This window comes from Neomonachus schauinslandi, chromosome 1 (genome assembly GCF_002201575.2).
Source record: "Neomonachus schauinslandi chromosome 1, ASM220157v2, whole genome shotgun sequence".
Lineage (NCBI taxonomy): Eukaryota > Metazoa > Chordata > Mammalia > Carnivora > Phocidae > Neomonachus > Neomonachus schauinslandi.
In genome coordinates this window covers 146665496-146692787 of record NC_058403.1, presented here as the reverse complement: position 1 = coordinate 146692787, position 27292 = coordinate 146665496, and the positions used below count along the sequence as shown (strand labels likewise).

Here is a 27292-nt window from a genome sequence, read left to right as displayed (position 1 = left end):
GATTGGCCCATGGACCTCAAAGCATACTGCCTGCTCTGTATCTCAGAAAAACCCTAGTGCCCAGGTCCCTTCGGCCTCTATCTGTTTAGCTTTTCTACTCTTGTTATAGGCATCGGAACAGTTCCCAAGGTAGAGCTAGAAAAATTCTTCTTCTGCCCCAGACACCTGCACACATCATTTAACCCACAAAGCTTTTTTCCCACATTATATTCGATGAGATCATATCAAGACTTGTATCAAGTCAAATAAATAGACAGCCCAGGCCTCCGTCACAGCCCCAGTCCATCACACACAGCCAGACGTGGGGTCTGTTTTGGCCCAGCTGAGTCAGGCAGACACAGGGGTGTGCCTGGGTACAGCCGGGGCTGGAATCAGTCCTCTGGCATCCAGAGTGTTCCCTCTCTGGGAAGCCAGGCATTTCACGTGCTCCCGCTGTTCACATGTTGGCAAGCTTGGGATATTCTGGTAAGGAGCATTCCTGTCTATTCCAGCTTGAAATGAGTCTGCATTTCTTTGTCCAACACAAAGCTTTGAAATGAATGATGACGCTGGAAAAAAAAGTCTCAGGAGAGTTTGCAAGGATTGCTAATAAGCAAGTATATCTAGCGTTTAGGATAGAAATGGCCTTTTCTTTAGAACTCTATAGAACTCAGAATCTGCCACGGGCAATACCTTGCATTCTGCATGTCTTTGGCAAACCGTTTATAAGGAAGAGTAAGGAAGAGGAATTTGTTCTGGCAACATGTTTTATATGAAGAGGGAGTGTATGGGCACAGGATGGAGAAGGGCTTTAAAGCTAAAGTTTGTGAGCAGTGAGAAAAAAAGGAAAGAAGTCTTGCTGCTCTCTGCAGTCCCTAGAGAGAAAAGAGCGAGACAGCTGGGGTCTATGACTTGGGTACTGCCCTGCTCTTCTGCTTTCTTGGACCCATTGAAATGGCCACCATGGCAGGACCCCAGCCTCGGAGTGGTACATAACCTTCTGAAAGGTCTGCCTTGGTCTGGCTTTTGCTTACAGGCAGGCAGGAAACATGAGTCTTTGTTGAAGTTGCTTATTTTGATGCCTCTGGTGAGTGACCGAGGAAACCGGAGTGCTTCTCGTCACCTTCTATACTCCGAGTGTGGGCTGTTTGGGCCCGCCCCAGAGGTAGTGAGGTCAGCATTATGGATTTGACGTTCCATGTGGGGCTGGGACACAGACTGAACCCTAGAAGTGGACACTCGGGCTCTCAGCAGCAACCATCAGTGGTTGGGAGACCGAGACAGGTGGATGTCTAAGAGCAAACAGATCCCATGGTGGCTCAACCACCGAAACCATGCTCTAGCTTCTCCAAGTCATGTTGGCACACACCAAGCATTTAAAAAGGGAATCGTGCCCATATCTGGCGCTTAATAAAATTTGTCATTTAATTTGTATGTCTTTGATCACTAGAAGGTTGAACTTGTTACTGCATGGCCATTTCCATCCTTATCTGTGGGACACTTGAGGCCACCCTTCCTGTTCTGTATAGTTGCCCCTAGGCTGTCTGCTAATGTCCACACTTTCACCTCTCCCTTATTTGATCCCACGAAACTGTCACATTGAATCCATCTTATAATTACTCTCTGGAGTACAGTCAGCTACCATTATAGCTCTCTTTGGGCTCTCAAATTGTGCTTTGTTTGTGCCATTCAGCTCGGCTCTGTGGGGCTGTAAGCAATAAAGCAGAAGGATCCTCTAGCTCTTCACTTCTCCCACACGCAGGGCTTCCTGCCAGCAGCCTCGTCCACACCAGCTTTTCATCCGAACAAAACCCTGTCCGGTGCTAAATATAACTTTATTTAACATAATTGTACAAGGTGCTTTCTACTTTTAAATCTAGACTGGTCATGGAGCGGGGACATTTACATAACAAGTCGGTGTCAGCCCTGTAACAAATCTTCTGATTTCCTTTATTGGACCAGTGAGGAAACTAAGGAACAGGGAGGTTTGCAACCCTGCTCCTGTCATACGGCTACTTAAATCCCAGGTACCCCAACTTCCGGTAGGTGCACTGTTCACTCCCACCCCCATGTCCAAGCGAACAGCCCAGTCCTTGGTCGTGGGCAAGGAGCCTCTGATCCCCTGCAAAGCCTGCTGGATTGTGGTATTTCCCCATGGAGAGCTCACCCACCAGACTTGGGGGGGAGTGCTCCCGCCATCTGGCTCACCAACCAGACAGAGATCTCATCCAGTTTTCATATATATATATATATATATATTTTTTTTTTGCCACTTCCCCCAACTGGAGGCTAGTCAGTTCTGAAGTGGTCCAGAGCTTTTCCCAGACCATAGACCTTCCAGGTGAAGCTGTGGGGCTCTCCTCCCGCCAGCTGCCAGGTACTGCCACATTCTGACTTAGTGGCAAATGCAGATGCCTTCAGGGGCCAGGGAAGTATGTCCCGCGTCAAGTGGCTGGTGTAGGGCTAAAAGGGATGCCATGAGGGCGGGGGCTTCATCAATTTTCCACTTCATCCCAGCACCTGGAGCAGATTCTGCACACCATAGACCACCCCCAATAAAATGCATAGAAGGAACAGTGTGGGGATTGCAGAGAATTGGCAAATGTGTTTCGTGAAAGGCATTCTTGTCAAAAAGCACACCTCTGGGCAATATTTGGCTTCCAGCTTGCAACCCCTATGGTTGAACAAACAAGGCTATTTATGGATAGAATGAACAATGACCGCCAAGCAACAGGGATGCCCAGCTTATCACTTTGATGTGTTCAGTTGGAGTCAGGACATAGGACCTTTTTCAGCACCTCTTAAATCCTTTCCATTAATAACCCTGACCCTTTAATGACCCTGTCCTAATTGGAGACATGTGCAACTTTTCACACTTTCCCTTCTACTGTGCTGTGGTCTTTTTCTGAGTCTCTTAGTCACATGTCTTTCTTTTCAAAAAATGTACAAAGAACACCCTTTTTACCAAATAAGGGGCAGAGTTTCTAAACACAAACTTACATCCTGAGAGAATGATGACAAATCTGCTTTCATTCATACAACGTCACTTTTTCTGAAATGGACATAAGCAAATAGTGGCAGCTGTTTTGTGCCAAAATGACTTTGCGGCCAATCCGTCTTCAAAATCCCAGTTCGTCTTCATGATCCCACTCTGTCTTCACAATCCCAGTCCGTCTTCACAATCCACCAGAGCAAGCCACAGAGTCCTGGAGAGCAGGGGACAGCCCCTGAAAGTTTCTCCTCAGGTGAAGCATTGACCCTGGCTGTTCCCAGTGACACTGACCTTATTCCACTGGGTCTGTGTCACTGTCCTTCCATCCCATTCTGCCGACACCCCAGACCCAATTGTCTGGGTTTGTAGCAAAGTCCCTTGAACCAAAAGGAGTGTGGTTCTTGGGTCAGTCAAGCAGTTGTTGTGGAGTAGACAGGCTGGATGGGGAGTCCTCTGAGCACACGTGCCCTGACCCTACAAAGGGTTGACAGATACAACACCATGTGCCTCAGCATGGAAGCCCACAGCCAGCTTCTAGACTGTGGACTCAGCCTTTGACTTGTCACTTAAACACATCGATTCCCTAGTGAATTGGGAAGGGTATCAAAAGCATCCTCTAGCAAGTAGAATCTACTTGGAGGAAAAGACTTTGCAAAATCAAGCCATAGCCATCATTAATATTTTGGCCAGGATATATGAGTGAGAAAGATACCTTAGAAGGTTCCAAAGGCATTAAAACTGGTAAATGGTAAACACACACACACACACACACTGGTAAATGGTAAACACACACACACACACACCCTGGTCAGCAATAGGCAATATTTGGCTTCCAGTTTACAAACCCTTTGATAGGATAAATAAACTTGGTTCTAGATAGAAACCATTGCCATCCAGAAACATTGAACTCCAGCTTATTGCTTATGTTCTATATCCCAATGAACTCAAAGAGGCAGATAATTTTTTGTGGTTGCAATGCCTCTTTCCATCAATGACCTTGGCCCAGATCTGAACTGATTGTAATTTTCAGCCCTGAATGTAAAAGCTTGTGTCAGTGAGGAATATATTCAGCTACAAATAACAGAAAATCTGGCGAACAGTGGCTTCAATGGTAGGGGACTATTTTTCTCATGTAACAAGATGTTCAGAGGCAAGGGGTGAGTCACCGTGGTTCAGCTGATCTGCGGCTCTCTGGGCCAGGCTCTTTCAGGCTTTCTGACCCACCTTACTCAGCATTTTGGTATTCGTCACAACTGAACACCTGTGATCAAGGCAGACAGGAGTGGGAGGGAGAGCATCAGCTGGATCTATTCACCTGGTTAGGAAAACAAAAGTTTTCATCAAGACCTCTGGGCAGGCTTTCCTGTGAGGCTCACTGGTCAGAACTGTGTCACATGACTGCCCTGGCAGTGAAGGAGGAGGGAAATAGAGTGTTTCTCCTTTCAGCCTCTATGGTCAAGCAGAGCAAAGGGAGAATGGGCTTGAGAACAGGTGTGTGGGAGCTAAACACACAGGGGCTACTGACACACTGCAGGGAATCTTCCAACAGACTCACTGTACAGATGACGAAGCTGAGTTCCAGAAGTACACAGTAACTGGGTCAAGATCCCATCATTAAATGAAGTTAGAGCCAGATCTAGAACCCAGGTCTCATAATGCCCAGTCCAGGAAGCTCCCTACTGGACCAGCCATGGATGTAGTCTGACAAAGTCTGTGACTGAAGCTCTGTTGAGGAAGTAGAATATCATCCAGAAAATGAGGTGTGGCTATAAAACCAGCAGCAGTGGGCAGGAGATGGAGTAGCCTCCCCTTGAGGTCTCCTTCCCTGGAGGGGAAGGACAGTGAAGGGACAGAATCAAATAATTCAGTGTGAGTCACAGCAGCTAGGCCACGTCAAATCAGGCCTCCTCCAGATGCTCCTGCTGGGTAGATTTTTTAGCTTCTTGTTCCTTTGGCACATCGATGTTCGTGTGTGTTATAATGGAATCAGTCTCATGATGAGCACCATGATGATGCAGAATTTCCATGTCAGTGTTAATGTGCTGTTCTTGTCTTCTGTCCCCCTTCTGTTATTGGACCAAACAGAAGTATTCTGCTGTTTCTCTCTGCAACATCTCCACAGAAGTCCTGAAAGTCATCAATGCCACAGAGGAGCTGATAGCAGGGTCCACAGGGCCCTGGGAGTTCTTACCTGTCCCTCCCGACAGAGAGAAGGGGACGTTTCCTCTCGGGACAGACCAAGCGAGACTGGATGAGCAGCTGACTTCTCTGGAAGAAAACGTAAGACAGTGGGGATGTTCCCTGTCTAGGGCAAGCAGGTGCAAAGAAGAAACTGATGAAGGTGTAACCCATCACGAACAGTGCAAGGACCATACACACCACCACCACAGCCGATATATTCTCAGGGAGGGGCTTGGGCTGGGTTCTCCAGAAGCAGATCCTGAAGTGAGGGTTTGCCTGCAAGTGATTTCTTAGGGAAGTGCTCCCCCAGGGAGGCTGGTCAGGGAATGGGGAAAGACAGGGGGAAGGGAAGAAGTCAAGTGAAGGTGTGACCTTTTTTTTTTTTTTTTAAAAGATTTTATCTATCCATTTGACACAGAGAGGGGTGGAGGAACGCACAAGCAGGGGGAGAGGCAGAGGGAGAGGGAGAAGCAGGCTCCCTGCTGAGCAGGGAGCCCAACACCGGGCTCAATCCCAGGAGCCTGGGATCATGACCTGAGCTGAAGGCAGACGCTTAACTGACTGAGCCACTCAGGGGCCCCAACAAAGGTGTGACCTTAGACAAAGAGTATCTTTGACCTGATCCTGCAGGAAGCTCTGCGGTATCAGTTGCATCTCAGGGTTGTCCTGACCTGAGGCAAAGGAACTGGCCTTTCCTACAGCCAGCAGACTCTTCCGTCTCTACAAGCAAGCGAAGTGTCTACAGGATCCCCAAGCAGTCCTCTGTACAGCTGAGCCTGGGAACAAAAGCACACTGAAGCTTGAGGGGTGGAAGATGCAGGAACTGTATCCCGTGGGGATCCAGGTGGAACACTGCCACAGGGAAAGGGGGTGGTTGCCAACAGAATGTAGGTCACAAATGGTCTACCCTGCTTCCAGACTTGTGTGCTGGTAGTGGATTTTTCTAGCCTGACTTGGGAGGACAGAAAGGAGGTACCAGATTCTTACATATCAATATCCACACTCATTGTTGAGTGTTTTAATAAATTCCTGATGAGAATTTTCCAACACTGCAGACTAGGGGGTGACACAGAGATTGGGACATTAGCCACTCGGGCCATAGTCACTGTCACCAGGGGGCATAGTCCTGCCCACGGAAGTGATATCAAATCAGGGGGTTCCATCTTTCCAGAGCCAGCAGAATCAACCCTGATTGTGGGATGCTGTCATGAACACAGTTCTCCCAAATCAGGAACTGTTAGTAGAGGCAATTCTTGCAAAAAGTTGAAACAACAACAAATCAAAAACGACTCAAGGTTTTAAAAAAAATGCCAGTTGTTGCTTTATCTTAAAAGTTAAAGACTCTCTCCCTTGGAATTCCCATAAAACCTAAGTAGAGGTCCATCTGCCCCTTACCTCATTTTGCTGCCCTTTCTGTCCACTCATCTGTCCCCATTAGATTGGCACCATTGACATTTTGGGTTCGATAATTCTTTGTTGGGGGGGGTGAAGGATGTTCAGCAGCATCCCTGACCTCTGCCCATGAGATGCCAGTGACATCAAAATGTGACAGTCAGGGAGCCTGGGTGGCTCAGTCGGTTTGGTGTCTGCCTTCGGCTCAGGTCACGATCCCAGAGTCCTGGGATCGAGTCCCACGGTGGGCTCCCAGCTTTGGGGGGAGTCTGCTTCTCCCTCTGTTCCTCCTCCCACTCGTTCTCTCAGTCTCTCTCTCAAATAAATAAATTCTTTAAAAGAAAAGAAAATGTTTAAAAAAATGTGACAGTCAAAATGTGCCCAGATGTTGTCAAATATTGGAGGGGGAGATGCAGGGAGGCAGGAACCCAGTCACCCCCAGATTAAGAATCAGATGTATGAATCCCTGCAGAACACGGTCTTTCACATGAGTAGCCCCAGCCCTTGCCCAGAGCTTGACAAAGAGGTGCTCGAAGAATGTTTACCTGATATATGATTCAGATGAATGAAGCCCTTTACTTAGGAAGAAATGTTTTATTGCTCATGTAGAGGGTCTCTGTTCTTTAAAGATGTCTACAATACAGTTCTTTCAGTGCTGATAGTCCTAAAATGGCCTTAATCCTGGACACACAGAATGGAAAAAGTTAAAGTCAAGATATGGTTCACCAGGAAAGGAGTGTTTTTGTTTTACCAAGTAATTGTATTTAAAAAAAAACAACATACAGTACGTGAAATACTCACATTAAGTGGGTTCCCAGGGCACACTTAAGGACAACATGCCTTTTTTTCCTGCAAGGGGCATGTTGAAAAATGCAATAGCTTTGTGGGCAGTTTTCATTTTGTAAGATCCTTTTATTATCCACTACGTTTCTTTCCTTGGGTTCCTTAACATTTTCAGGTCGAAACACATCCACTTACCCGCTGATTTGAGATGTCAGAAACCCCAGCAGGGACCTGCGCTCTAAGGAGGTGGGGGGGGGGGGGGCGGTTATAATTCCCTGTTCCCGGTCAGGCCTGGGAGATGCCTCGCCTGATCCCCAAAGAGTTAACTGCTTCTTCCCCTCCTCCCCTCCCCCTTCCAGCTTTTCAAATTGCACCTCGGAAGAGACTCCATCTATGTTCCTTTGAATTCTAGGGGTTTTGAGTCAGAGAAGGGATGACTCTTCTCTTTATCTCCTTAGAGAGAAAGATCACAGAGCCCTGGGGCTGGTTTCGCTCTGCGGTTTCCAGGATGGAATTCAGCTGAGCAGCCCAGGGGCGGGGCTGATTCTTAAACTGGCCTCTGGGTGCAGCTGATTTAATTAAACCGGGGTTTTTTGTCTGTCTGTGTTCTAAAGGGCTCTCCTTCGTTTTTCTCCGCTGCCTTGCTCCTTTGTGCCGAGGAGCAGGGAATGTCAGAAATAGAAACGGAGATACTTCTTCTCACCTTCTGAACAGTGGGTACCACAGAGTTTCAGGAAGGGACTTATTCTCACCTTCTGAACAGTGGGTACCACAGAGTTTCAGGAAGGGACTATTCCCTGAGGTGTGGGTATGGTTCAGGGATGCTGTAGCACCCAGAGAGTGGCAGTCGTGGTTGGGGGGGGTGGGGGAGAGTGGTCCCCACCCCTGGACAGTGTAATCCATGGAGAGCTGGAGCCTGGAGGAGCGCCCCCTAGTGGGAGCAGTCACCGTGCAGCCCGCACAGGGAGAGAGAGCGGGGCAGGGAGACTAACTTCCCTCTCCTCCTGCCTTTGATCCCCTGCTGGTTGTCTCCCATTGGCCAAACCCATCCAAGCCAGCAAGGGAGCCTGGGTGATGAGGTTCAGAAGGGTCAGCCTCACAGAGAACAGGGCGGGGCAGAGGAGGGTGGAAGATGGATCTAGGGATCAAGAGAACCACTGGCAGACCATTCTCAGACCCGTGGTGTGAGGAGTAGGGACCCACAGAGGCCACCTTGTGGATTTATGCAGGGTTATGAGTGGGAGGGATGAGTCGGCTCCCTCACACCCCCACCACCCCCATCGGAGGACCTTCCTCCTTCTCTTCTTTGCTAAATGACCGACAGCCTGGGGCACCCCGTAATTCCCAGCACAGAGGTAGTGCAGGGACAGCCCCAACTTCCCTTTTAGCATTGCCCTGTAACTTTTGGCAACACCAAATCCCATGGTGTCTATGGTGGCAGCAGACACAGTAGAACTGCCCCATGAGGGGGCCCAGCTCTGCCACAGAATCTGGGAGCAGGCAGAGGATGTTGGTCCTCCTTCTCAAGGCTTTCGGCACCCCCGTGGCACAGGAGAGGACGTGGAGATGGGCTACTTCAGTGGTCCTCTGCCTTTAAGAGCAAGCAAAGAAATGCTATATTACTGTCCAGATGTGGTCCTCCAAAATGTGTTTCATAGGAGGCAAGTCCGACAGGGATGCTATAAAATCAAATCAGTTTCAGCAATCTGTATAGTCTTTCTAGGAAAACTGAGAGAGGTGTTAGCACATTAAAGACTCTGAGAAGTCCTGCAGCGAAGAAATCTGTTTAATTCTCTTTACCCTAAAGGCTTTGACCACAAAGTCCTTCCTTAATGAAACACCTGTTCTAGTCCCTTGAACCACTTTGAGGAAGGTGAGTTGAACCAGGAGCCAGTCCATGGGGTCATGGGCATCAGTGGCTGGAGCTTGGAGAAGACCTAACTTACACAGACATGGTAGCCATGGTTCTCGCCAAAAGGGGCCTTTACTCAGCCAGCAATTCCAGGTTAATGGTTTTCAAATGGATTGTGTTTTAAGACTAGAATAACATTCCATTATTATAGCGTGTTAACTTGTGTTATTTCACCCCCAGCAACAGAACCAACGTCAGGTTGATCTATAACCACAATAACTTGAGTACCATCAGGTCAGAGTTTCAAATGTAAAAGGTCATAATGGTGCAAGCAAGATTAAGTATCAGGGCATCACAGGGCAGGATGGATAAAGTCATGGGATCTGACATCAGCCCCAGGAGCTCAAATCCCAACTCCGTCACTTCCCAGCTTCGAGGGCTGGGGAAGTCACTCACCCTCCAGGACCTAACGTTCTCCTCTTTAAGATGGTGGCGATAGTAACGCCCCCCTCAGGGATTGCCCGAGCAAGGGAAACTTCCCTTCCTGCCTGGTGCCAGGAAAGCAGGCTTTCAGCGAACACGGAGTCAAAGAGGAACATTCTGGCCTTGCTGAGGGCTTGGAACTAGTTCATATTGCTTTGATTTGGCAGAGAAAGCAAAGAACATTAGCAGATGACTACGTTGAAGACAAAACAAGAGACTGTTAAGATGACACAGCTGTATGATGTAATGATGTTGAGTTTTGTGTGTTCTGGGAAAATCAAGGTTCCTGAGACCAAAGTTATGACAAGTTTTGTTTAACCCCATTGCCACACTCACTGAGATTATTTGTTTCGGTTACATAATCATTCCAAAATTTGTTTCATTGTGCAACCCTGTAAGTCTGTATTTTAAATTATCTTATCAAAATACATTTTTTATCGTCTCTCCTTGTCTCTCCCTCCCTCTCTCTTTCCTCAATTTTCTTCTCCTCTGAAGAGACGTTTTCAACGTCAAAACTTTTAAGACACAAATTTTTAATGTTTTCTCCCCTCAACTGGCTTTGAAAGATCCATCATTTCCCTCGTGTGACAAACAACTAAGAAGCGTATCTTGTTTTCAAGACAAAGAATAAATGTCTTACATTAACTGTGAGGATGTTTTAGAAACAGAAGTTCTCTGATCCTTGCATATGGCAAAGAAGGACAAAACTAAGGGCCGACTGAACTATGGCAGTTGTCAGCGGACATTTGCTTCGAGGACCCCGCTCTGACTGACGGATCACTTAACGTGGCGTCCCCTGTGTCAGTCACCGCGGGAAGCTCCCCAGCCCAGTTCATCGTGCCTGGCGAGGCACAAATGCACATTCATCAAACCTGCCCCTGCCTTTGCTCCACTTTGAAATGTTTTGTAAAATTGCCAGTTTTAATGCAGATGCGTGAATCAGGCCAAGGAACTGACAGGGTAGGAGCACCTCAGCGTTCTTCCCCTCCTCAAAAACACTCGGCATCGCTCAGTACAAAACACTTGGCATGACTTGTGTGCACAAGCTCTTGGCTTATCCTAACAGTTTTATTTTTAACTCAAGTTAAAAGAGCGTGTGTGACCGTGTGTTTTCATTCAGATCAACTCTAAATTGCTGTGATTACATGTTTAGAGCTTTACATATGTTGATTAAATTTCAAAAACCTCTCGTTAAGTAATTAGCTTCTTTGGATCAATCTCCTTCCATGTAGTTGGTTGTTGCATCACATTACTGTTTAGGCTGAAGGACATTTGTTTCGCTCACCGTGGCCGGCATCCCTCAGTCTGAATTACTGCAACGATTGTACCTACTGTTTGCCCCCTTTTACGGCAATCGCCTTATAAACTCATGAGTCAAATTTTTCTGCCTTTAATTTTTCCTCAGATTATTCCCTTTATCTGATTTTCTCTTTAACTTTCAAAGGCTCTTAAAAAACTGTCTTGTTTCTTTCAACATTGCACAATTTTCTAAGAAATAAACTGTTTTCCTACTACACATTGCAGGTTCATCTTAACGCTCTTAACCTGCTTCAGGCAAGCCGAAGGTCATCAATCAGACATAATTCACTCAAAATGTGTCATTGTTTTAAATTAATTTTTCTCTCTTTTATGCTTTCTGGATTTTTTTTCAGTTGCCAAATGCCAACCAAGATTTTTCTTGGAAAAATCACATCATGAGTTTTTCTTTGTGTCTTCTGTCTTGGCACTATGGTTGTTACAGTCACTGGACAAATTTGCAATTTATGTAGCTGACGCCACGTCCTTTGGACGATTTTATCATATTTTCAAGACTTAGAAGTTGCTTTTTCAGGGCGCCTGGGTGGCTCAGTCGTTAAGCGTCTGCCTTCGGCTCAGGTCATGATCCCAGGGTCCTGGGATTCAGTCCCGCGTCGGGCTCCCCGCTCGGCAGGAAGCCTGCTTCTCCCTCTGCCACCCCCGCTGCTTGTGTTCCCTCTATCGCTCTCTCTCTGTCAAATAAATAAATAAAATCTTTAAAAGAAAAAAAAGAAGTTGCTTTTTCTTGCAGGAAAGTTTGGGGGGGTAGGTGTGGTTGACAGTGAGGGGGTGGTAAGACCTCATGCTACCATTTCAGTGTGAAGAATGTTTATAAATGGGGGCATTCCCTGACTTTTCCCCCAGTGCTGAGCCTGGTTCTCTGTCACTGCCCTGAATTACCAGGGTGCCCTGAAAGGAACCCCCACCCCGGTCCCGGTTCCAAAACCTGAGCTCAGAAGCTGCACCTCCTCTGCAGGTGTACCTGGCGGCAGGCACCGTGTATGGACTGGAAGGCCAGCTGAATGAACTGGAGGGTGCCGCCCGCTGCATCCACAGTGGCACCGATGAGACCGAACTGGCAGACCTGGAGGACCAGGTGGCCACGGCAGCAGCCCAGGTCCACCATGCTGAGCTCCAGGTAAGAACTCCCTCTCTGCCCAGATGGAGCACCATCGTGAAAGGGGAGAGGGCACCCCATCTTCCACAAGAATGATTGCAGAGCCTTTCTATCAGTTCTCTAGCATGCTTGCACGGTCCTTTTGGGTGGGTTCCACCAAACCCTCCTTTTTAAAAATGACAGCCTTGATAATATATCAGATTTCTCATTAAACCTATGGCACCTTCCTCTTGGACAAAATCCCTGACCCACAGGTGGGTCTCCTGGCCAAATAGGTCCCCATTCCATCCCAAGACCATCCTTCCCTAACCTTGATCACATGGTTGATGACTTACTTGATGCCAGTTTCCCCCTCTATACACTAAAAGCCCCATGAAGACAAGACTACAGCTGCCTAGCTTAGCACAGTAACTCCAGTGCCTACCGTAATACCGGACATGGGTTTGGCACTCAGTAAAAATGGGGTGAATAAATGAATGAAATTAAAAGTGTGGATTTCTCAGACCAATATTTTGCATGATTTAGATATGGCCGATTCAGAACCGAAATGATGTTATTTGTAACTTTGTGAAGATACTAGTTTGAAGCTTACATGGGTATTCCCATGGCCTCTGACTCTGGATTGGAATGGACTGTGGACTAAGTCGCTGATTCTCAGCCTGCGGTCCATGAGACATGCTGGTCTCTATGGTATACGCTCAGTATAGACCTCTGGTTCAGTGATATTTCTATAGACCTTGCATCTTAAAACTGCATCTTAGGGGACCTGGGGTCAATGGAAACCACCTATGGATAGAGAAGATGATGATCTCGAGTGGTAATTATTTTTTAAATAAATATTTTTGTTTTAGAGAGTCAAAAATCCCTACCACTACCGGCAGCATCAAGCACTCTAGAGAATGGGAGGGCGCCCATTCTCCACCCTGTGGATGAGTTAATGTGGCATGCTAGGAATGGTCTCATTGCACATAGCCCTGTCGACTATTCATTATCAGCAAGAATGGCTGAAGACCATCTCTCCTCAAATACAAATTATTTTCCAGAAATGGAATGTTGGTTTCCACCCAACATTTAATCAATATATGATCAAAATTATATACAGTAGAATCAAATCCCATTTGTTTTCTGGGGGTATACTTTGCGGCAAATACTTCCTGAGTGGTTTAGCAGGAAGTAATATCATTTATGCGTGTTTGGCAGGGTTTTACTGGATAGTTATTCCTGCTCTAGATATTTCTAGTCTTAAATTATTGGAGCCATGTTTTATGGCAGAAAATCCTGGAGTCCAAAATGCCCATGTTCTATGTGTTTGAATGTGCCTAGTCTTTATACATTTTTAAATATGACAGTAATGTGATCAATAATGCCTAGTGTTCAGTGAGCCTTACTTGGTGCCACGAGTTGTACTCGACACCTGACCTCATTATTGTAATTAATCCTTTCAGCAACTCCGTAACATAGCTACTGTTATCTTCCCCTTTTATTTCTAGGGAGCCTGAGGCTCAGGGAGGTTAAACCACTTGCCAAGGTCAGATCTCTAAAGAGTGATGAAGCCAGGACTTGAACCTGTCTTTCTGACCTCACAGCCACAATCTTCACCAGTCTGTGCTGTGTGGTTTTCTGAGAAATGTGCTTGTCCTGCCATCAGACACATATCCACTTGCAAATTGTAGTCCTTAATTTGCAAGGGAGGTTGTCAACGTTGCCTTCAGTTTTATGGATCTTCACAATGTGGGAACCCTCAGTACCATGGAGACTCCCCCTACTGCCTTCCTGCCACCAGAGAATGAAGCCTCGTGCTCCCTGTTGTCTGTTTCATCCCAAGTTGTCCCCACTGAGGAGGGTAGATACGCTGAACTTGTTCTTGGATTAGGTCAGACTCTAGGGACTCTCTCACCTTGGAGTTTACCCTTGGCACAGGATTGCCCGGTGCTTTGGGAGACTGCAGGATGAGCCATGGGGTGGGGGGTGTGCTGCTGTGCTGTCCACTGTCTCGTGCAACATCATCTCTGTGAGCTTCCTGGGGAAGGTCTCTCTTAACTCTCAGTATCAGGAAAAGCTCTTCTTCTGAGCACTGGGTCTCTGTCTTGTGGACATAGAATCCTACACTGATCTCTTTGCTTTGGCTCCCAGGAAACTCAGAGCTGAATTAGTCATCCCCTCTAGCAAGTGTAAGGATCACTGGGTATGCAGTCTCAGGAATGAAGTGGAACACAACTAGGTAGATAGAAGAGAGAGAGAGAGCAAAATGTAGGCAAAATCAGCCCTCGGTAGCCTTCTTTCCTCTTTCTCTGGCCTTTGCCCTAGGAACTAAAACTCAAAAACTTAACCCCTTCTTATTCCAGAGCCTGCCGGTCAGCAAATCAGGAGGTGAGCAGCTTGCTCTCCCAGTGACCTCTCTCTCAGGGCCTGCCAAGCAAGGCCCTCCATCGAAACTGCTTCCAGGAAAGAACATGGGCATCTAATCCACACCAGCTGCACATGACTGATAAAAGTTTAGCCTGCAGCTTTTCTCAGGGGCCTGTTCAGGTTACTGGTCTATAAGCCAAAGGAATGTAGCTTTCAATATGAAATGTGAGGAGTCAGAACAAGAAGGCATCTGGGGGCCAGGGAGGGGCAGGGGCTGCACGGTGTCTCCCCTGGGAGCCGGCTGCTGGACAGCTTGGAGTATTTCACCAGTTGCCACAGCCTTGGCCTCTGCCCTCCTCCTCTTCCTCTTCTGACCAAGACTGCCTGCACTTGGGGCGAGGGGAAGCAGCTCCCATATTCGCCGACCCTTCAGTCCTTCTCTCTGCACTTCTGTAACATCTGTCCCAATAGGCTTTGTCCGAAGAGGTCCTCAGTAAATGACAGCAGAATTTGAATTTGTCCTGAGCAGCTCAAGAGAATGGAGGGGTTGGAGAAGTGGCAGAGACCTCAGGGGCCACACACACTGGCTGCTGGCCGACTTTCAGGCTCCCTGTCTGATGCCCTGGCAGCACTCAGGCTGTGTCCAGAGATCACAGGACAGCTGTGATCCCCACCTCCTCCCTCCACTCTGCTAGCCTGTTCCTGCCTCTCCCCGTGTCTCCCATGCCAGGCCTTTGCAGATCCTCTTAGAATGTGGCAGTGTGGCAAGAGCACGAGGACTGGCAGGAATTTGGGGCTCTGCCCCAGACCAGCTGTGAAATGTTGGCTATGTTACTTATCCCTCTGAGCCACAGATTCCTCATCTATAGAACCAAGAGAATGGTACCTATGTCATAGGTTTATGAATGAGTTCACGTATTTAAAATGCTTAGCATGGTGATAGCACATATTAATTAATTTCTAAGAGCAGGGACTATGTCTTCTTCATCCCTGGGGACATGGATGGGTTAGGGTTCTTTCTGGGCACTGACTGGGCTCTTGCTCTCTGAATCTGCCTTAAGACTCTTGAAAAGTAATCTGAACTCTCTCTGATCTTCTCATGTTATAGTCGAGGAAACTGATGCCCAGAGAGAAAAGAGAGTTTCTCAAGGCACTCGTCCTTTTAATGAAAGAAATGGACTTGAACCAGGGACTGCTCGGCCTCCCTCCCAAGAGCTGGTGCTGTGGTTTTGGTTCATGGAGTCACGGAAGAACAAAGAAGGACCTATAAATCATACTTGCCGTTCAAGGCTCGCATCAAGTGTGGCCCACTCTGGAAGCCTTCCTGATCACCTCCCTCGCCTCTCCCCACTATGCTGGGCTGGGGTTCCCATCATGCCACGGGCTTCCACTTATCTCTAGAGATATATCCCTGACAAGGGTGTTGATATACTCTAGAGCTATCAAACTGGACATTTAAATTTACAAAGGAAGGCCTGTGTTTTATTTTCTTACTACAGCACTAGATAGAGAAGGGCTTGGTAGAAGTTGAACGAATGAGGGGCACCTGGCTGGCTCAGTCGGTGGAGCATGCGACTCTTGATCTCGGGGTTGTGAGTTTGAGCCCCACATTGAGTGTAGAAATTACTTAAAAAAATAGAATCTTTAAAAAAAAAAGAAGTTGAATGAATGAATGAGCGAGCATACATCAAAGCAAATTTGTTCATTATAGATTCCTGTCACTTTTAACAAAGATTCCCCCCACCTGTGCTTTTCCCCTACTGATTCTTTCTGTTGCATTAAGATCTCTGATATCGAGAGCCGGATTTCAGCCCTGACCATTGCAGGATTAAACATAGCACCGTGTGTGCGCCTCACAAGAAAACGAGATCAGAAGCAAAGGAACCAGGTGCGTTTGTCCCTCATTTCCTCTGTTGGAATATTGCACGACCTGCAATATTTAGAAGATAAAATGTCTTTGGCTTTGCGAAGGTGTGTTGACTGCTGTGTTCTGTTTGTAGGTACAAACCATAGACACATCAAGGCAGCAGAGGAGGAAACTGCCTGCCCCACCAGTAAAAGGTGTGCTTACAGTAAAACCACAGAGCTACCAAAGAATTAAGCCTGACTTATTTACTTTCAGTGACTCAGTGATTTGAGTTTGAGGATCAGACCTCAAATGGGGAGGTTCTCACCCAGAAGTGCTCTTGTGAAGAATTTTATCTTGAATCCCCCTAAGAAGTGTGGCAAGAGCACGAATTTTATCTTGAATCCCCCTAAGAAGCAGACCCCAGGACAAGGATGGGATTTGGGAAGTGATTCCAAGAAACACTGGTAGGAGAAGCGAGAAATGATTCAGGGAAGGAAATTAAGTCAATGCAGTGCAATTTAATTCGTAGTTTATTTCTCTGGGCAAATGAGGCTAAATCCCGCCTGAGGACTTCAGGGAGATAGTATCGACTGCACCTCAGAGTTTCCCACCCAAAGAATAGGAAGATGAGGATTTCAACTCTCAGCTATCATCCCCTGACATGTACGGGGGGGAGGCATTAATTCCCTGGTACTTCTGCCCCACCCGGTGCATGAGCAGAGAGAGAGTGACGGTGCTTACAGAAGCATGCTGTTGGAAGGTGCTGGATGCCAGAATGTGTGGTGATGTCAGGGAAATGTGGGCAGGGCACCAGAGGCATCTAACACAACGAGCAACCCACAAGGGATTCCAGCGATGCTGGTGTTGTCCTCCTCCTCCACTGGGCGTTTTCAACAATTTCCCTGGATTCAGGAGCCACATATGATGGTACCAAACTAGGACTTCAGGTCTACAGATCAGAAGAGTAGACAGTCAGAAGATATGTTTGAGTCTTGGCTCCATCATTCTTTGTTCAGCATTTATTGAATCCATAAAACCCCATACAATTACAATGTATTACAGATCCGTGGTCCCTTATTTGAAACCCTTGGATAAGTATATGTTTCAAGAATGTCTTGGACATTAGAAAGGTCATATGGTACCTGTATAGTATAATTCCTAACAGCCCCCTCCCCGTGGTGTCTGGGGCAGCATCTGATAAACACATTAACAAAAGAATGTTTACTCTCAGTGGGATGGACAAGGATTTTAAATGGCCATATGTCAGTGTAAGTCAGGTTTTGCCATTGGACAGTTTGGGCCCTAAAGTTTTAAGGATTTACAACTTTTAGAGCCTTTTATATTCCAGAATCGCAAATAAGAATTTATGAACTATAGATGGGGCACCTGGGTGGCTCAGTCAGTTAGGCACCCGACTCTTGATCTCAACTCAAGTCTTGATCTCAGGGTCATGAATTCAAGCCCTGTATTGGGCTCCATGCTGGGCGTGGAGCCTACTTAAAAAAAAAAAAAAAAAAAGAATTTATGAACTATGGTGGATTATCTCCAAGCTACCCTTTCCTGGAAAGCCATGAATGATTCTTGAATTTGTTTGGTGCATATCATAAAAATAAACACAAAATTAAAAGCTTCTGCAGTCAGACCTGTGGACTGGAATGAGATGCCAAATCTAGAACCAAAATCTGGGTCATGGGGACACCTGGTCTTTCTTCCTCAACACTCAGCCCAGCTTCTGGGTATCACTTATTTCCATTTGTTTCCTTTTAGCTGAAAACATGGAGGCATCTTCAGTGACCACCATGAAAACATTTAACTGCAACTTCGTTCTCCAAGGCTCCTCGACAAACAGGACTAATGAAAGGAAAAGCACCACCAAGGATTTGATGGTAAGTCAGCTGTGTCCCAGTGCCCATCGCTTGCACTGTAGATGGGGCCTCCATTCTGTAGCCCGTCTGTCCACAGCTCCCCCATCAGAGCCCCAGGTAGCATCCTTCCTGCATGATCTCACGGTCTGTTGGTTGGGGACGTGGGGGGAGTACGGGGAACATGGCGGGGGGGCGGTGTGCAGTGAGAAGTGATGAGCACCCTGCCTGGTATTGCTAACCTCTTTGATACGTGGATACATCGTCACAACTATATATCCAGTTCCTTGTAGGGTTTGATATGAGAGAACTAAAAATGCATACATAGGAATGTAAGGTCTGGTTGAGGTGTCAGAGTTTTTATCCTGTTTTTGATCCATATTCACTCTTCCTTAAATTTCTTGTTAGCCATTAATTACTTGTTGTGTTCCTGAAAAAAAAGTCAACAGCTGCCCCTAAATGCAGAGGAAGGGACAGGAGATAATTTGCACAAACTCTGGCGAGCCTGTAAAGAGGGCTAATGGATCGTTTGACCAAACACCTACCTATGCTAGGCGCTTTTTCTATGGGAAGGGCTAATCCAGCTACACTGCCTCAGTGGTACCATTATGCTGAGGGCAGACGGGGGGTGGGTGACAAGACTGAAGCAAGGGCAAGTTTACTCTGTTGCCTTTTACGCATCACCCATCCCTCCCTTCCCTTTCCTTCCCCTCATGGTCCCTGTCCCCTGAGTGCAGGAGCCCCAAGTAATGGCATAATGGTCGCCATGCCCTCTGGGGTTACCGAGTGGCAACAGCGCTGCCCACTGCTTTTTTTTCTTCACTGCTCAGCCATGACCCCTGACCTTTTCAAGTCCAATTACTTTGCTCCGGGCTGTTACTTTAAAGAGCTAAAACGCTGCATTTATCGCACTTCAAAGGGCAGACCATTAGGGCCAGGGAAGGAATCTGTTATAAATAAGATCGTTATAAACATTACCTTTCAGAGAGAGAGCAGAGATTAGTGGTCGCCAAGGGCTGTGGGAGGAGGGAGACACCGCTTGGCGGGTAAGAGGTTTTGGTAGGCTTTGAAACTGGATAGAGGTGGTGGCCACGTGACATTGTGAGGGTAGTAAATGCCCCTGAATTGTTCGCTCTTTTTTGGGGGGGGGGGGGGTTGGGGGGGGGGGGGGGGGGGGGGGGGATCGAGTCTGGGGCAGTGACGGCGCACTCACTGTATCCCCGCAGGAGCCCTCTCCGGAGTCGGCTGTGACGTATTAGCGCCCCGGGACTCCACTGCCAGTGACCCACTGCCTCCGGCCGTACACGACAGTGCCTTGACCCAACAGCCATCGAATACCGTACGGATTCCCACCCGAGGAGAGGGCCTGGGGGAGGCCACGGTGCGCCGCTGCCCAGGGCTGTCCCGATACCTCACCCAGAAAGCAGTCCCGGACTTGCGCACTGCGGTCCTGCCCGCGCTCTGCCTTAGGCTCGCAGGGGGATCCGAGACAGCCAGCCGCGCCGCGGGCTTCCAACAGCAGAGCGCCGTGTGCACAAGATGCATCTTTTCCCTGTCCGCTTTGCCACTCTCTGTTGTCTTTAAGATCTCTCTTTTTTTTTATTTTTTTTTTTGGTTCCTTCTGATTGGACTAGAAGTGCGGGTCAAAATTTATTGGTCCAAGGGAAAACTATGGGGGGGGGGGGGCGGAAGGAAGTGAGATGGGTATTATCATTTAATTCACCATCAGTTCTTACTGATCTCTCACAAGCATCTTTGTCCCCCAAGCGCTAAGGAAAAAAAGTGCAAATGCCCCGCGTAGTGAACCATCGGGACTGTCCCATTTGGAGAGCGTGCACCCGGGCAAGGATGCAGGTCTCCCTTTGGCCACCTCCTTCCCGGGAAGTCCCAACCCCCTCCCCCCCTCCCCCCTCATCCCCCGGGCATAACCAGTCAACCAGTCATTCCCATCGCTTAGCCATCACAAGCCACGAAATGGAAAGCTCGGCCTCACCCACGCCATGTCCAGGTCTATCTGAAACAAGGTCTCATTGAGAGTTCAGGTCTCTTCCCTGGACTTACTGATAGTTTCCCCACTCTGAAGGGGAGGGGAGCTTGAGAAAGCCTCAACACTGACTTAACTTTAGGGCACTGTCCGGAATCCACATGATGCGGGTTAGCCAATGACCCGCGCGTCCCCGTCTAATGGGGTTTAGGTAAATGGATTCTTGCAGACAATAACCACGTGAGAAAATTTATTTCCCGATAAATATTCAGCAAAAGAAGTAGAATGACCTTAAAGGTAAACCTGGTTAAAGAATCGCCTTGGGAAAACTTACAGGCATGAAAAAAGCAAGGATAAACTGAATTTAATGGACACAAGAGCTGACACGAGCTCCACGTTGGTGGCCTCAAATGCATGACTATGTAGAGTGTATGTATAAAGGCAAATGGAATGGAATTTCGCAAGATGAACTGAGCATTTACAACCTTTCTTAAATCTGTCCCTGAGACATTCTGAATCTAAGGAAGCAAATGATGGGAGGCAAGTTTGACCGAAATTTATTAAGTGATTGCTTTCAGGGAGGCAATTCCTTCTACTTTTAATCGTTAGAGCAACCCTCTTCGGTAGGTATCCCCATCTTTCAGATTTGGAAACGGAGGGGACCAGAGAGATTAGTTTGCTAAAGTCACACCTTGAAACTAAGTCTAATTGGAATGCCCCACAAAAGCCTCACTCCGTGTTTGTTTCAACTTCTACATTCTTTTGCTGCTACACACATTCCCAGACCTGATTTGCTGCTGAGATGTGCGTTATGATCCCTTCCTGATGGGGGTCTACCTATCTTCCAGTGATACTCCGTGCTGATGCTGTGTATGTGTTATCCCACAGAAATGACTCCTTTGAAATAAAGTAAGTCTTTGGCTTTTTGTTCTGTTGGTGTGACTCAAAGCAGACAAATACAAATTTTAAAAACACAACAAAAAAAGATCTGAGTTCCAAATAGAATGTTTTCTTTAAGAGGCATGAAAAGCAACTACTGTTGTGTTACAGTGTTAAAATACTCAGTTTTCTTTGACAAAAATGTGTACTGTGTAAGCCTTGCAAAAAACAAAAACAAAAACAAAAACAAAAAAAGAAGAACCCTGCTCTATGGCATTTGAAATTTTATAAAGGTTTCCTTGTGCCAAATGAGTGCAAAGATTTAATTTACTATTAAAAACCATAAGCATATGTTATAGTTTCAGAAGAATTATTTTGTCATCAAGTGATTTTGATCTTCAGTGTCAATATATATTTTAGATTAATTTTTATAAATGAAAATATTTTGATGGTTTAAGAAAATGAGGACAATAAGACCATATCTTTGATGACTTCTGAAAGTTATGCTTGCCTTCATGTTATGTGCATATTGCCAAGAATTACTGTCAAGAGAAATGATAAAGAAGTAAAAGTCATTTATGAAAAATAATGTCTGTGTGTGTGTGGTTGTTTGGGTTGGGGAGGACTGGGAGTGCAGAGGGGACAGGGAAAGAACGTTCAAAGCTACTGTTCAAAGCTACCGACATTTAAAGCTACTGTTGCCCCCCACCCCCATTCTTTCCAGTTACACCACTTGCTTCTCCATTGTTCATTGTCCTGAGAGCAGAATTCCCCAGTATAAGACCAGCAGTTCTCAAAGCAGGGGGCAGGAGGGGAGCAGTGTGGGTTTATCCCTCAGGAGACCTTTCTGATTGTCATAACTTGGTGGGGGGTTGCTACTGGCATGTAGTGGATAGTGGCCGGGGATGCTGCTAAACATCCTAAAATGCATGGCCACCCGCAACCGAGAATTATCTCACGCAAAATGTGAACAGTGCCAAGGCTGAGGACCCTGGGACCCTGGAGGTAAGCCTGCACATGAGTGGAGAGGCCCCTGCCAGTCTCTGCAGGGATGGGGTAGCTATGCAGGAAGCAGGACTGTGACTCTCCCAGAGTCTTTCACAGGTTCAGTGGCAACTGTGGCCTCTCTGAGGCTGGCCTGCCCAGACACTGGACGTTGCCATCCCCAAGGAGGAGTAGGAACTCTCCTCCGACGGGAAGTGAATGAGAGAAGAATAACACGAATGGAAGCCATGGGCCTTCGCCACCTGGTGGCCTAATACGGTCATACTCAAACTTGAGTGGGCATCAGAATCACCTGTTAAGACACAGATTCATGGGATTCACCCAGTCATCCCCAGCGCTCGGTCTACCTTTCTCTACATGACTATTCATGTGCCTGGCACAACAGTATTTGCTAAGCATTAAAAGCAAACAGGCTAACATTTAGGTGGACAAGGCATTGCAGATGGGGGGAGGAAAACATCAGTAGGCCCATCTGAGGTCCTCTTCAGGCAGCATTTTCTGGCTGGAATTCCTGGTTTCTCCATCCTCCCTCCCCCCAGTCCCACCCCCACAGGATAGCCAGATATGTAAGGCAGTAAAGACAGTCCAGTCACGTTCTAGCGGCAGGAGCATTCCGCCTCTCTAACCCAGAAGCCCCCAAAGCATTGCTGAGCAACCAATGTGCCTCATCAATCTGAATATTCAAGAGAACCTATTTGAGCCAACAATTTGAATATCAAGACAGAAGGGCAGCTATACTCTTAGAAAATTTACAGCTCTTCTTGCTTCTGGGGTAAATGGGAACAGTGTAGCCATGATATTTTCCCCTAAGAGATAAGTGCTTGATTTGCCATGACCAAAAAATAAATAAATAATAATGTGACCTAATAGTCAAAGCACTTGAAGGCTGCCAGAAAAAACTAGGCTCCACTCTTAAGACTTTCCATTTACTAGCTCTGTGGCCTATCGCCTTATATGTGAGATGGGTTATAAAAATCTTCCTAGTGTTGTTAAAAGGTTAAATGAAAAAAAAACAAAAACAAAAAAAAGGTTAAATGAAATAACCCATGAGGAAACTCAGCAGAATCCTGGAGTACTAGAGGTACTATAGTGTTATAGGTATATATATTATAGATGTATATATAGTATATTATAGGTACTTTTTCTTAGGACAAGAAATCATTCAGGGGCACCTGGGTGGCTCAGTTGTTAAGCGTCTGCCTTCCGCTCAGGTCATGATCCCAGGCTCCTGGGATCAAGCCCTGCATCGGGCTCCCTGCTCAGCGGGAAGCCTGCTTCTCCCTCTCCCACACCCCCTGCTTGTGTTCCCTCTCTCGCTGTGTGTGTGTGTGTGTGTCTCTCTCTCTCTGTCAAATAAATAAAATCTTTAAAAAAAGAAAATATCTGCACCATGGGTTGGAGATATCTGCACCATGACTTAGGCAAAATGCTGTGCCTCACTCTTCCTACCGACAGTAGAAAAGATCATTGCTCTAAAATACGCACTCCTTTTGCACCCTGACTCTGGGAGGAGCGCACTACGCTTGACGTTGGGCTTGGCCATGTGACTTGCCTTATGGTTGGTGGAACATACTTCTCTTAGTTCATTGGGCTGCTTTGACAAAATTCCAGAGACCGAGCAGTTCATAAACAACAGAAATTATTTCTCACAGTTCTGGAGGCTGGAAATCCAAGACCAGGGCGCCAACAGGGCCAGAGGCGGCCGGAAGCTGTTGCAGACTGTCAGCCTCTCACTGTGCCCTCGCCTGCAAGCAGGCGAGGGATCTCTCTGGAGCCTCTTTTAAAATCACACTAATCCCAATTGTGAGGATGGCTCCTTGTGACTCAATCACCTCCCAAAAGCCCCCACCCCCTTACACCATCACCTGAGGGGTTAGGTTTCAACATATGAACTTGGGGGGGAATACAAACATTCTCCAACCCTTGGTTTGAACTTGGCCACATGACTTGCCTTGGTTAATAAGATAGTAGCAAAGAGCTACATAAAGGGCTTTTTGAAATATGTTTGTGGAGTTGGGTTTGTCCATTTACATTTTGCCATTCTGAGAACATGCCACAGGCAGCCCACTGTCCAAGGAACAGACCCAGACAACCAACCTGTGGCTTGCGGCCAAGCTCAGCTGAGCGCAGCTGAGTGAGATCAGCAGATCCACCCCACCAACCTTTAGACATATGAGCAAGAATAAACCATCCCTCTTTTAAACCACTGAGATTGGCAGTAGTTTATTACACAGGAATGACTAACCGATTCACTCCCTGAAAAATGCGTTTTATCACCTTAGATTAATCCTTCTGTTGGGGATGAAATGAAGATGAGTGGCTATCAACGGTAAAATCGCATGCCAATATGAAGGATGGATAAGCAAAGTGTTGAGCTGCTTGGTTTTGACATTTCACAATTTATACATGAAATTTCTGTTATGTTTACATGTTTCCCCAAAATGTAGCACCTCTCGCTCTCTTTCTCTCTCTTGCTCTTGTTCTCGCCCTGTGTGTGTATGTGTATTGATCTTTCCAAAAGGTCCTCTATTCATTGAAATTTTTGATAAAACACTGAGGCACAAGAGACATTTGGTGTGTTCTTTTAAAAATAACTTCTCACAACAACTACTCCATTTTCTCCCAGGGGAAGTATTTCCCATGCACAATTTGCATTTTACAGAACAGTTGGTTGTGTGAACCTTCTGTCTCTGCAATTGCGTTATAATTATGATAAAGTGCAGGTAAATGGAGTTGCATTTTAAACAGATTTCAAGGGGCTAGAAAACTTTAATACGCACTTCAAACATCAGAAACCTCAAAGAAGTTATTTAGAGGGACCCAGTTTGGTAGAATCAAGTCCTGCAATATGAAAATTATGTTTTATATCAAAGCTATCATGTTTGATAAAGATGAAAGCATTAAGGTAGTGCTTCTCCAATGTTAAGGTGCAAATTCTGCTTCGGCAGGGTCTGAGGTGGGGGGGGGCGGGTCATGATGCTGCAATTCTAATAAGCTCCCAGGTGATGCCAATGTTGCCAGCCACACCTGAGCAGCAAGGTTCCGAGGTTCTATGGAGTCCCTCAGAGGGCCCCCTGCGGGATAGAGGCCAGTTACCCACAGCGGTACCCTCTTCATTAACATCTCTTTTCTGACTTTCCCTCCCTTCATTTACTCACATTATCCCTCCTTCAGCACGTATCCTGGGGTCACCTCCCCAAGGAACTACTGAACACAGTCTCCTTTGGGGAAAACCCAAACCAAGACATTCCCTGCATGCATGTGCATATTTGCATTGGCTTCCTGCACTGACCTGAAAGCTTCTTCAGGAACTGGGTTCTATTCACCCCGCACAGAGCCCAGCACGGAGCAGGTGCTTGAAACAAATGTGGTTCATCTAGAATGGCCAAGGTGGTCCCAGCTCTAGGCCGTGTGGTTGCCCCACGCCCATGTGACTGAACTGAAGATTATGTGCGACAGGGAGCAGTCCCTCTCATGCCCATCCAGAGGTTGGGAGTGAGCAGCTTCAAGACACTGAAATGCACAGGAGAAATCTTAACACCAACATGGAGGAGCAGGAGGCACCCCCAAACCTTTACTTCACCCTTGTCCCTCTTCTAGAGGCAGTAGGGCAATCCCAGGTGGCAATAGACAGTCCAGGCACCTGCCCCCTAGAGTCTAAAAGCACAAGCCCTTGTATCCATAGACGCTCACAACCTGCAGGTCCCAGTAGATGCCAGTAAATTCAGCTTAGTTTAGCTGGGCTCCAGGCTGAGCAAGAGTTAACAGAGTTCTTGGATGCAATCACGGCTTCTTGCCATCACCGATAAGGCGGGAAAACTTTGAGATGCTCAATCGTTTCATTGACTTCTTTGAACACAGCCCATGTGCCCAGCCATGACCCATCTTTTCTCTGAGTGGATCCCTCTCCTTTATTCTTTGCCTACCAAAAGCCAGAACTTCGAGAACTTAACAGTTAAAGTAGTAGTCCAAAGTGGGGTACAGATGACACATGGGATGTAAAGATGGTCAGCTGGGGGTAGGCAAAAGAAAATGCTAGAACTTCTCTTTGTACTTATTTTTTATCTAGAAGTAAGTTTACCAATATGAAATATATGATAGATGAGAGGACATGTAAATAATTTACAAATGAATATACCTATTTTGAGCATGCATTGTCAGTTTTTCCTAATGGGATATGTAACCAAAAAGGTTTGGAGACCACCTACTAGTTGGAAAACCTAGTATACTTCTGATGACTCAAATTCCCCCTTGAGTTGGTCCGCACCCCTGTCCTGTCAGGGACAGTGCTAACTCTCAAGACCTGACCCAGTGCTTGAAGGGCAGCTGAAAGCAGGGCAGAGGTGGGGAGGTCATCCTGAGAGCCCCAATCTATTGGTTTGGCCTGGGATGGGTGTTGCTCCATCCCTTCAGGGAAAAGCTCTCTGTCAACCTTGACTGTCTTCCTTGCTCTCCTCCCCAGCCCAGGGAGGGAATGTCTACTTACTATCCAACTATCTTAATGAAATACTGAAATACACCAGGTTATTTTTGTCCAGAAACAACCTAATGGGCAGCCTTGAGGTGTGGGGATTTCCCATCAAGTTTCCCTGTGGTTCTCTGAAGTGGACCCAAATGGACCCTCTTACCTCTGCTAGTAGAGGTAAGAGCCATGTGGCATTGAGAGGCAGGTGAACCAGGCAACAGCCTCCCCTCTATCCAGCTCTGCCTCCCTTGATTTATAGCACCCAAAGCCCTCCAGCCAGGTGGGCTCAGCTGTTCCCAAGCCCAGCTAACCTGACAACCTCTCGGCAGTCTATTTGTGCAGGGAAAGGGCACCGAACATTCGCACATCTGTCATCTCTTAAGATCTTCCATGAGTCCAGGAGAGTCTGTACTCTGCTATAATCAGAGCCATTTGGAGAGTATGCCTTTGGCACTTCCCAGACAGCCCCAACAAGTTTGCTAAGTTCTCAGTCTGTACTTGCCCAAGAAGGTTGGAGGGGCAGGTCTGAGATCCTGGTGGCCTGAAGACCACCATCTGTGTTCTTCGCCATGTGTTGTGTGTATCAAATGAAAAGGAGCAATGCTGGCCCAGAGCCATGATAGGCCACAACCACAAGGTGTTAGGTAGTAAGGCGACAGGATGAAAAGGCATGTAACTGTTGTTCATTGAGCAATATGGCCATTACTTAATTGAAGATAAAAGGGCAACTTGCAGGTAGTGGAAGTAATAAGTATTTTCTGTTGCACTTCCATCTTCAACATGCCTCCCTGTTTTCTTGTAATGACAGTAACTTGCACTTTTCA

The 27292-nt window shown here is 46.9% G+C and overlaps 1 protein-coding gene across 2 annotated transcripts in view; it reads left to right on the top strand.

Annotated features, from left to right (window-relative positions):
• Positions 1-19460, top strand: part of LOC110594314 (myosin VIIA and Rab interacting protein) — a 339915-nt gene extending 320455 nt beyond the window's left edge. Inside the window, exons 11-16 of one of the 2 annotated variants that reach the window (XM_021705850.1) lie at positions 5057-5251; positions 11935-12096; positions 16208-16312; positions 16425-16485; positions 18041-18159; positions 19362-19460. In XM_021705850.1, coding sequence (XP_021561525.1) covers positions 5057-5251; positions 11935-12096; positions 16208-16312; positions 16425-16485; positions 18041-18159; positions 19362-19394 — 675 coding nt within the window. In that variant the 3' untranslated portion in view covers positions 19395-19460. The remainder of the gene's footprint in view (positions 1-5056; positions 5252-11934; positions 12097-16207; positions 16313-16424; positions 16486-18040; positions 18160-19361) is intronic. The other variant, XM_021705851.1, reaches the window with a different exon arrangement.
• The last annotated feature ends 7832 nt before the right edge of the window (positions 19461-27292 follow it).